At 69.8% G+C, this 10,051-nt stretch overlaps 2 protein-coding genes across 5 annotated transcripts in view; one reads left to right on the top strand and one right to left on the bottom strand.

Annotated features, from left to right (window-relative positions):
- LOC127050841 (interleukin-27 subunit alpha-like) overlaps nt 1-10,051 on the top strand; it is a 39,837-nt gene that overhangs the window by 15,635 nt on the left and 14,151 nt on the right. The window lies entirely within an intron of this gene.
- Nucleotides 3,101-8,254, bottom strand: LOC127050828 (sulfotransferase 1C2-like). 4 transcript variants are annotated; one of them, XM_050952395.1, is made up of 9 exons: nt 8,104-8,254; nt 5,237-5,345; nt 4,719-4,896; nt 4,446-4,574; nt 4,251-4,348; nt 4,019-4,145; nt 3,844-3,938; nt 3,377-3,557; nt 3,101-3,234 (listed from the first exon to the last, which is right to left on the bottom strand). In XM_050952395.1, the coding sequence occupies exons 3-9, from the start codon at nt 4,888-4,890 to the stop codon at nt 3,122-3,124; spliced, it is 915 nt and encodes a 304-aa protein (XP_050808352.1). In that variant the 5' UTR covers nt 4,891-4,896; nt 5,237-5,345; nt 8,104-8,254; the 3' UTR covers nt 3,101-3,121. The 4 variants fall into 4 exon arrangements, with proteins under 4 accessions (XP_050808352.1, XP_050808351.1, XP_050808353.1 ...); XM_050952394.1 differs by lacking the exon at nt 5,237-5,345 and having other exon boundaries at nt 8,104-8,253; XM_050952396.1 differs by lacking the exons at nt 5,237-5,345; nt 8,104-8,254 and adding an exon at nt 7,959-8,067.

Raw genomic sequence — 10,051 nt, 5'->3', positions numbered from 1 at the left:
TTCCCAGCATGCACTGGGGCAACCAGTAGTACTGCTCAACAGGTCCTGCTCCCCATTGCCTGGGGGGGAGAAGATGCGGGGGTTACCCACAATGCCCTGGGAGCAGCTGCCCCCCTCGCCCCCCAAAACATTCCTCCATTCCTGTTACCCACAATGCCCTAGAAGCACCTGCCCCCCCCCCCGCTGCTCACAACCCCCCTGAAACATTCCATCCCGCTACCCACAATGCCCGGGGAGCACCTGCCCCCCCCACTGCTCACAACCCCCCCATCCGAAACACTCCTCCCCCCTACCCACAATGCCCTGAGAGCACCTGCCCCCCCGCTGCCCACAACCCCCCCGAAACACTCCTCCCCCGTTACCCACACTGTCCTGAGAGCACCTGCTCCCCCCCTCACAACCCTCCTCCAAAACATTCCTCCCCTCCTGTTACCCACAATGCCTTGGGAGCACCTGCCCCCCCCCCCCGCTGCTCATAACCCCCCCCAAACGTTCCTCCCCGTTACACACAATACCCTGGGAGCACCGTTTGTGTGTTAACCCCACCCACATCCCCTGCCCCCCCAAAGCAGCTTCCCGAACCCCCACAACAGACCCCCCCCCCGCAAATCCCCTGCCCCATGGCAGAACCCTCCCAGGGAGCTCCACTCAGCCCCGCCTCTCTCCCTTGCAGTCCCGCCCATTCCCAGATAGCCCCGCCCATTCCCAGAGAGCTCCACCCCCAGGCCCTCTCCCTTGCAGCCCCGCCTGACCCCCATCCCTATGCTCCAGCCCCAGCGTGTCCTGGGAGCTCACCGGGGCGGGGGGGGGGGGCGCAGAGCTTCTGCGTGGAGGTGCAGTGCTTGGCAGCCAGGTACTCACAGACCCTTGGGGGGAGTGGGTCAGACACCCCGCCCAGGCCTTCAAGGGGAGGGGCACTGAACATCCCTGGAGGTGCGGGGAGGCCAGCAGAGCCCCCCAACAACACACACAACTCCCCCAAGAAACAGGGGCTTCAGGGTCCCCCTTTCATGCCCCATGGAGCCCAGCCCCCTAAGTACTGAGGTGAGGGCTCCCTCACCTTTAAAATGCTGCAGGGCTTGGAAGTGGGGATACAAGTGCAGGGTGGCATTGCCATGGGGAGAGAATAGGTTTGGAGGCGGGGCTGGGAGCCCGGCCTCCTGGGTTCTTTCCAGGCTCTGGGAGAGGAGCAGGGGTCCGGACTCCTGGGTTCTCTCCTGGCTCTGGGAGAGGAGCAGGGGCCCGGCCGCCTGGGTTCTCTCCTGGCTCTGGGAGGGGAGCGGGGGCTGGTGGTTAGAGCAGAGGGCCCGGATGCCTGGGTTCTTTCCAGGCTCTGGGAGAGGAACAGGGGTCCGGACTCCTGGGTTCTCTCCTGGCTCTGGGAGGGGAGCGGGGGCTGGTGGTTAGAGCAGAGGGCCCAGATGCCTGGGTTCTCCGGACTCACCGTCAGGGACTCTCACTTACTGCCACGTGTGAGGAAGGTGACCCCAAGTACAGGTGGTGACCCCATGTGCTGGGTGTGTCCTCCATGTACCTGCAAGGGGCACCAGACTAGGAGGGGGCAGGACACGGGGCACCAGGGGTGTGTGGATAAATCTCTGCATTAAGCAGCTTTGCATAACTTTCCTGTGACTTTGCCTTAGGGCCATCCACGTGCGACTGTTTTCAGGCCACTCTGGCCCACATCCTTTGCTATGGGAACTTCCTACTAAATCCTGCGATAGAACCATAGCGTTGAGCCCGGGCTCGGTGCAGTCGCCCCCACGGCCAGTCCAAGGAGAAGAAAAATCACTTTTTGCTCAGAGCAGAATAAGATCTGCCCCCCTTCATCAATTGCCCATTGGCTGAGGAAGGCGGGAGGCAGCACCTCCAGCCAGCTGCACCCCTCAGACAGGGGCTGGAGCCAGCCCCACACGAGTACCACGGGGCCAGCTCAGACCTAGGACGGCCGCGGGGGTTGGGAGCCAGCAGAACGGAGCTGGGACAGCCCCGGAGAGGAGCAGCACAAGGCCCCAGCGGGGACACACTGGTGCAAATCCCTGTGAGACCAAAGCTGCGATAAACGTGAGGTGTCTGCACAGGACCTGAGTCTCGTCTCGTCCACATGGGAACATGAACCCGGCCCTCCCATCTAACTCATCTGCCAGTGACGTCATAGGGGGCAACTCGATGGTAACAACAAGTGTGTGAGAGTGTGAATGAGTGTGAGTGCACGAGTGTAATACAGAGCTCATAGACATGTGACAGTGTGTGGACTGATACACGTATTACCAGGAAACGTGGTGCTTTGCCTCCCTCCCCTGAAAAGATTGTGGAGGGGGCTCTAAGTACAATGGGAGGGGGGCTGTCCCTGGCCACTCCCTCTCACCAGTCAGCAAAGCTGCTGTTCCCCATCACCCGCTGCTGCCCCCTCGGCCACACCCCAGCACAGCTCCACCCCCTAAGACACAACGCTGCCCCACCCCTCACCCCCATACACAGCACGTGGCAGCCTCACAGCACGTGCTTCCTCGTGCACCCGCTGCGCCCCCCCCCAGTGCAATCCACGCTGGGAGCCCTGCCAGCGCTGCAGGGCATTGTGGGAGGCGGGGTCCCAAGGGGCTGACAGGAACTGACGTGTTCTCTCAGACAAGGGCTGGTGCTGTGGGGGGGGGTCACATGGGGGAGGGGGCAGCGCAAGGGGGGTGGAGATAGAATCTTACAGGGAGGCCACAGAACTGCCACAGAACTACAGCTCCCATAAGGCCATGCGGGCAGAATCCAATGCACCCCCCATGAGCCGCCATGCCTCAACCTGGCCCTTCCGCAAAGCATTCTGGGCAATGTAGTCCAGCGCCCCCTGGCATATGGGGGAGGGCACTGCTGTGGGAAGCTCACAGCGCAGAGCCCATCCCCTGCTCCAGGGGCGAAGGTGGCGAGGGGCCCGAAGCGGAGATGTCAGTGACCCAGAGGCACCTGGTTTATTCCAGGGGAGCCCCAACCTCGGCCCCCAACAACCGACCCAGCCACAGCGACCCGGCCCCAGGGGGCCCTGACGCGCAGCTCACAAACCGCGGCATGAAAATCACTGCGTGAACCACCGGGGAGGGGCCAGCCGGGGGGTCGGGGCCCCGCTGTCCCCTCAGAGCAGGGTGCGGAAACGCAGGTCGCTCCCCTCCATCCGCCGGGCCCATTCGGCATCAAACCACTCGCTCTGCGCCACCGTGAACTGGGTTGTCCAGTCGCCCACCGTGCCTGAAGGGAGAGAACCCAGGCGTCCGGGCTCAGAGCCATGTGACACCTCCCCCGAGCTGAGAGAACCCAGGTGTCCAGGCTCATAGCAACCCCTCCCCCCACAGCTGGGAGAGAACCCAGGCGTCTGGCTCCCAGTCCCCACCTTTGCGCATGAAGGGGGACACCGCATGGTCCAGGATGAAGGCAGGCAGCGTGCTGTAATTGGCCATGGGGTTCTCCCTCATGCTCTCGAACGACGTGTGCTCGACGATCGTCTCCAGAACTGGCTCCGGCAACTCCCGGCCCAGGAACCGACCCACCTTCTGGATCTCAGCTCTCGGGTCCTGGTGGAGACACACAGGGCACTGCCGGGGGGAAGTTCGCAGCGTCGGGGGTCTGCTGGGTGGGGGGAAGCTCGCAGCATCAGGGGAGCCTGGCCAGGGGCACTGCCGGGAGGAAGTTCGCAGCATCGGGGAAGCTCGCAGCGTCGGGGGAGCCTGGCCAGGGGCACTGCCAGGGGGAAGCTCGCAGCGTTGGGGGAGCCCGGTCGGGGGCACTGCCGGGGGGAAGCTCGCAGCGTCAGGGGAGCCTGATCGGGGGCACTGCTGGGGGGAAGCTCGCAGCGCTCACCTGCTTGATATCCTCGTAGAAGAGGTAGAGGATTTGGTGTTTGTCCCTCGCGTCCCACCAGGCGCGGACATGGTCGAACCAGGAGCCCCAAGGCACTGTCAGAGAGGGGCAGGGTCAGGCTGGGCTGGGGGGCCCCAGGACAGGAAGGGGGGGCCAGCAGGAGGGGTTCACTCACCCCCCCCAGCCAAAAAGGTCTGTAGATATTGATCCCAGCGGCCCGGGGCTGGGAGACTCTGGTTCATCCGCTGGAAATGGAAATAGGAGACGGCGTTGTCCTTGGGGTTTCGCGCCACATAGATCACCTGGGGGAGAGAGAACGGGGAGAGAACCCAGGCATCCTAGCTGCCCCCTCCCCCCCACAACCTCCAGCCACCGCCCCCTCCAGGAGCGAACCCAGGCGTCCTGACCTTACAGTCCTGCTCCCAGAAGGAGGCAGGCACTAGCTCCAGGGGCAGGTGGGTTTTCAGGGTCCGTGGGGAAGGCATCGCCGCAGCCTCTTCAAACCCTGAACCAGATGGGGACACCAGTGAGTGGGGTCCGGATCCCGCGGCACGAGCCCCTCCCCATCCCCCGCTGCACGGGGCCCCCTCGAGCCGGCTCACCACGCGGGAGGGGGCGGGGCGGGCAGAGCTCCAGGAAGGGGATGCGCTCGTAAATGGGGGCGCGGCAGCACTTCTGGGGGTCCCCATCCTGCTGGATCATGTCCACGATCTCCTGAATCCAGGTGGTGCCTGACAGAGAGGAGAGACCTCAGCCCTGCCGGTGCCCCTCACTCCCGACCCGCAGCCCCCCCAGTGCCCCTCACTCCTGACTCGCAGACCTCCAGCCCTGCTGGTGCCCCTCACTCCCGACCTGCAGCCCCTGTCCCCACTCACCTGCCTTGGGGTAGGTGCAGATGAGGAGATCGTCAGGCCGGGCCTGGAAGCCCCATATCTGCCCCCACAGCTCCGCTGTGTCGCTGGGCAGTGGGACTCCCCGGACGGCCACCAGCTCGCAGCGAGTGACCATGTCAGGGGTCAGGCCCTGGACTGGCTGCACCTGGGCCATGGGGAGCTGGGGGGAGAGATCGGGGTCAAATTCCCTCTCCAGCTAGTGCCCCGACCCTTCCCCACAGCACCTCCCTGCCACACAGCGCCCCCCCTACAGCCAGCGCTCCCTGCCCCACAGCGCCCCAGCCAGAACACCCCCCACAGCCCTGTGCCCGGGCTCGCTGCTCCCACGCTGCCTCCCGGCCGGCTCCCCCTAGGAACATGCCCCTACGTGATGGACTGGAAGAAACGGGTCCCTGATGCAGCAAATGGGCACAACGCTCCAGTGAGGGTGTATCCGCGTGGACAGAGCGGACATCCCAGAGTGATGCCCTGGGCTTTTGGGACAGCGTGACACTGTTCACTTGTATCCACTGTGACCCCCAGGTCCCTTCCCACAGGACTCGGCCGTCACTGGCCAGTGCGTGTGTGCAGCTGGTTATCACTGTACTCGCCACGGCATCATCTCACGCCCTGATTCGGATTTGGGAGAAACGTCTCCAGAACTGATCCCTGGAGCACGCCCCCGTTCCGCCCCTCCAGCCCAACTCACTGAGAACTGCTGGCACAACCGTTCTCCACCCCGGCGTGCACTCCCCGTATTGTACCCCCATCTAGGCTGCGTCTGCCTAGCGTGTGTGTGAGACAGGAACACTGCACTGCGAGGAAGCTAATTCCTGCCGAGAGCAGGTCCTCACACCGGCAGGACTGGGTGGGACAGACGGGGCAGGGTGGGCAGGACAGGACAGAGTGGGTAGGCGGGATGGGATGGGGCGGGCAGGACAGGACGGGGCGGGCGGGATGGGATGGGATGGGGAGGGTTGGGGTGGAGCGAGCGGGGGGACAGGTGGGGTGGGTCAGACAGGACAAAGTGGGCGGGCGGGACGGGCAGGACAGGGCGGGCAGGCAGGCGGGACGGACAGGATGGGGCAGGCGGATGCAGCAGGCGTGGCGCTGCTGCTGTCTGTAGCGGTTAGCAGGGGGTTACCGGGGTGCTGGCGGTGGGCGCAGCGACTCCCCTCGCGGCGGGGGGGTTACCGGGGTACTGGCGGCGGGCGCAGCGACTCCCCTCGCGGCGGGGGGTTACCAGGGTGCTCCCAGCGGGCACAGCGACTCCCCTTGCGGCGGGGGGGTTACCGGGGTGCTGGTGGGCGCAGCGACTCCCCTCGCGGCGGGGGGGTTACCGGGGTGCTCCCGGCGGGCGCAGCGACTCCCCTCGCGGCGGGGGGGTTACCAGGGCACCGGTGGACGCAGCGACTCCCCTCGCGGCGGGGGGGTTACCAGGGCACCGGTGGACGCAGCGACTCCCCTCGCGGCGGGGGGGTTACCGGGGTGCTGGCGGCGGGCGCAGCGACTCCCCTCGCGGCGGGGGGTTACCGGGGTGCTCCCGGCGGGCGCGACTCCCCTCGCGGCGGGGGGGTTACCGGGGTGCTCCCGGCGGGCGCAGCGACTCCCCTCGCGGCGGGGGGGTTACCGGGGTGCTCCCGGCGGGCGCAGCGACTCCTCTCGCGGCGGGGGGGTTACCGGGGCGCCGGCGGGCGCAGCGACTCCCCTCGCGGCGGGGGGGTTACCGGGGCGCCAGTGGGCGCAGCGACTCCCCTCGCGGCGGGGGGGTTACCGGGGTGCTCCCGGCGGGCGCAGCGACTCCTCTCGCGGCGGGGGGGTTACCGGGGCGCCGGCGGGCGCAGCGACTCCCCTCGCGGCGGGGGGGTTACCGGGGCACCGGTGGACGCAGCGACTCCCCTCGCGGCGGGGGGTTACCAGGGTGCTCCCGGCGGGCGCAGCGACTCCCCTCGCGGCGGGGGGGTTACCGGGGCGCCGGCGGGCGCAGCGACTCCCCTCGCGGCGGGGGGGTTACCGGGGTGCTCCCGGCGGGCGCAGCGACTCCCCTCACGGCGGGGGGGTTACCGGGGTGCTCCCGGCGGGCGCAGCGACTCCCCTCGCGGCGGGGGGGCTACCGGGGTGCTCCCGGCGGGCGCAGCGACTCCCCTCGCGGCGGGGGGGCTACCGGGGCGCTGGTGGGCGCAGCGACTCCCCTCGCGGCGGGGGTTACCGGGGTGCTCCTGGCGGGCGCAGCGACTCCCCTCGCGGCGGGGGGTTACCGGGGCGCCGGTGGGCGCAGCGACTCCCTTCGCGGCGGGGGGGTTACCGGGGTGCTCCCGGCGGGCGCAGCGACTCCCCTCGCGGCGGGGGGGCTACCGGGCTGCTCCCGGCGGGCGCAGCGACTCCCCTCGCGGCGGGGGGGTTACCGGGGCGCCGGCGGGCGCAGCGACTCCCCTCGCGGCGGGGGGGTTACCGGGGTGCTCCCGGCAGGCGCAGCGACTCCCCTCGCGGCGGGGGGGGTTACCGGGGCGCCGGCGGGCACAGCAATGCTCCTTGTGGCGGGGGGGTTACAGCTGTAGGCAGGGCACCAAAACCTCGGCTTGGGACGCCCACGCTGACGGGAGCTGACAGGGGAGGGGAAATAAAAGCACCCCTTTGCCCCCCACCATGTTCGCAGGCACAGGAGTCTCAATGCCACCGGGGTAACTGCTACGCCCTGTGCCCAGGTTTTACCCTGTGCCGCCCCTCCCAGCTGAAGTCCTGCTCCTGCCCCCAGCCCTGATTTTCCCTTTAGCCCCCTCCTACCCCTGCCTGCAGCTGCCTGACCCCCTGCTCAGACCCAGTGCCCCCTTTTCCCTTTTTAACCCCCATCAATAGTAGGCTGCAGAATCCCACGGGGGAAAGGGCAGGGGCTTCAGCAGATGTTACTGAACATGTTCAGTACCGTAAGTACCCAGGGCCGGGAGAACCCAGGAGTCTTGGCGCCCCGCCCCGCTCTAACCCACCAGCCCCCCCTCCCCTGCCAGATCCGGGGAGAGAACCCAGGAGTCCCGGCTCCCAGTCCCCCTGCTCTAACCCACCAGCCCCCACTCCCCTCCCAGAGCCGGGCAGAGAACCCAGGAGTCCCGCCTCCCAGCCCCCCCTGCTCTAACCACCAGCCCCCACTCCCCTCCCAGAGCCGGGCAGAGAACCCAGGAGTCCGGGCTCCCCGCGCCCGGCTCTGGCGTGTCCATGGGGCCCTCGGGCCAGGCTGGCCGCACTAACCAGTCGCAGGGGGCCCCGTGTGGGGCACCGCGGGACACGGGGCTTTAGGGCGGCTGCACCCCACGGAGGGGGAGCGTGAAGCCGCTGGGTCCCTGCGCCCCCAGGCCGGGCGGAGCCGAGTGCGGATCCTGCACGGGTCCCTCACCTCGGGGTGCCCTGGAGAGGGGCCGCCGGCTCCGGCCCTGCAGAGCCTCCAGCACCGAGGGAGCCGGGTTCGCACCAAGCCCGGACACGACACGCCCACGCGAGTCTCTGCCCCTCCACAGGGCGCGGCCTGGAGAGCGGGGGGCGTGTGGGGCGGGGCAGGGTGTGTGGGACGGGGCCAGGCCAGGCTGGGGGCGGTGTGAGGCGGGAGAAGCGGGGGCGGGGTAGGACAGGAGGGGTGAAGTGTGTGGGGCAGGGCGGGGCCGGGTCGTGGGGCAGGACGTGTGGGGCGGGGCGGGCTGTGATTCAGGGACAGGACGGAAGGGTCGGAATGTGTGGGGCAGGGGAGGTCGGGCCGTGGGACAGGCGCAGGGGGGCGGGGCGCGCTGTGGGTCAGGACGGGTGGGGCGGGGCCGGGCCGTGGAGCAGCCAGGAGGGGCGGGGGCGGTGTGGGGCAGGTGCAGGGGGGAGAAGGGGGGATGGGCGGGCCGTGGGGCAGGAGGAGTGGGGCCCGGCGGGCTGTGGGTCGTGCAGGGGCAGTTTGAGGCAGGCGGGCGGGGGCGGTTTGAGGCCGGGCGGGCTGTGGGGCAGGCAGGGGCCTGGGGGCGGTTTGGCGCAGGGGGCAGAAGGGGGGCGGGGCGGGCTGTGGGGCAGGCAGGGGGGAGGGGCGGGGCGGGCCGTGGGTCAGGCCGAGTGGGGCGAGGCGGGCTGTGGGGCAGGCAGGGGGTTGGGGCGGTTTGGAGTAGACGCAGGGGGCAGAAGGGGGGAGGGGCGGGGTGTGGGGCAGGCAGGGGGCTGGGGGCGGTTTGGCGCAGGGGGAGGGGCGGGCTGTGGGGCAGGCGGGGGGAGGGGCGGGCCGGGCCGTGGGTCAGGCTGCGGAAGGGCCCGGGCGGGGCAGTTTCTGTAGCCCGGCCAGGCTGCCTCAGTTTCCCTGCGGCTGCCCGGGGGGGAGGGAGCCGGGACAGGCCCCGCCCCCGAAGGGTCAACCGAATTTCCCTGAGCCCCGCCCCTCCGCGCTGACGTGAGCGATGGCGTCATCGCCGACCCCCGTGCCGGGCTCGGAATGTGGGCAAAGTAAGGGCGGAAGTGGCGTCAAAGGGGCGGGTCTCACCGCGGAAGTACCTCCTGCTTCCGGTGCAGCCGCGCGATGGCGCTGATCAGAGTTGGGGGGCGCTGGGGGTCCCGGCTCTGAACCCCCCCACGTCTCTCTCCGCAGCCGCGTGCTGCTGCCCTGCTCCCGGCGGGGGGGGAGGGTTCCGGGAGCGGGGGGCTGGTCGGAGGGGGCGGGGCTGGGTGAGGGGGCGGGGCATGGGCTGATCAGAGTGGGCGGGGCTGAGTGAGGGGGCGGGGCACGGGCTGGTCGGAGGGGGCGGGGCACGGGCTGGGTGAGGGGGCGGGGCACGGGCTGGTCGGAGGGGGCGGGGCTGGTGAGGGGGCGGGGCGTGGGCTGGTCGGAGGGGGCGGGGCTGGGTGAGGGGGCGGGGCACGGGCTGGTCGGAGGGGGCGGGGCACGGGCTGGTGAGGGGGCGGGGCATGAGCTGGTCGGAGGGGGCGGGGCTGGGTGAGGAGGCGGGGCATGCGCTGGTGAGGGGGCGGGGCACGGGCTGGTCGGAGGGGGCGGGGCATGGGCTGGGTGAGGGGGCGGGGCTGGGTGAGGGGGCGGGGCACGGGCTGGTCGGAGGGGCGGGGCTGGGTGAGGGGGCGGGGCTGGTCGGAGGGGGCGGGGCACGGGCTGGTCGGAGGGGGCGGGGCATGGGCTGGTCGGAGGGGGCGGGGCTGGGTGAGGAGGCGGGGCACGGGCTGGTCGGAGGGGGCGGGGCATGGGCTGGGTGAGGGGGCGGGGCACGGGCTGGTCGGAGGGGCGGGGCTGGGTGAGGGGGCGGGGCATGGGCTGGTCGGAGGGGGCGGGGCTGGTCGGAGGGGGCGGGGCACGGGCTGGTCGGAGGGGG

The sequence above is a fragment of the Gopherus flavomarginatus genome, chromosome 5 (genome assembly GCF_025201925.1).
Source record: "Gopherus flavomarginatus isolate rGopFla2 chromosome 5, rGopFla2.mat.asm, whole genome shotgun sequence".
Classification (NCBI taxonomy): Eukaryota; Metazoa; Chordata; order Testudines; family Testudinidae; genus Gopherus; species Gopherus flavomarginatus.
The sequence above is the reverse complement of the archived record's forward strand: the minus strand, read 5'-3'. Positions and strand labels throughout refer to the sequence as shown.

Excerpts from the sequence above, each read along its gene's own strand:
- LOC127050828 (XM_050952393.1), bottom strand. The coding sequence starts at position 7,927 with ATGGACACGCCAGAGCCGGGCGCGGGGAGCCCGGACTCCTGGGTTCTC. Across the intron at positions 4,897-7,849 it reads TGGGAGGGGAGTGGGGGCTG|CTCCCCATGGCCCAGGTGCA; the intron begins GTGGTTAGAGCA and ends CTCTCCCCCCAG. Across the intron at positions 3,558-3,843 it reads TCTACGAGGATATCAAGCAG|GACCCGAGAGCTGAGATCCA; the intron begins GTGAGCGCTGCG and ends TGTCTCCACCAG.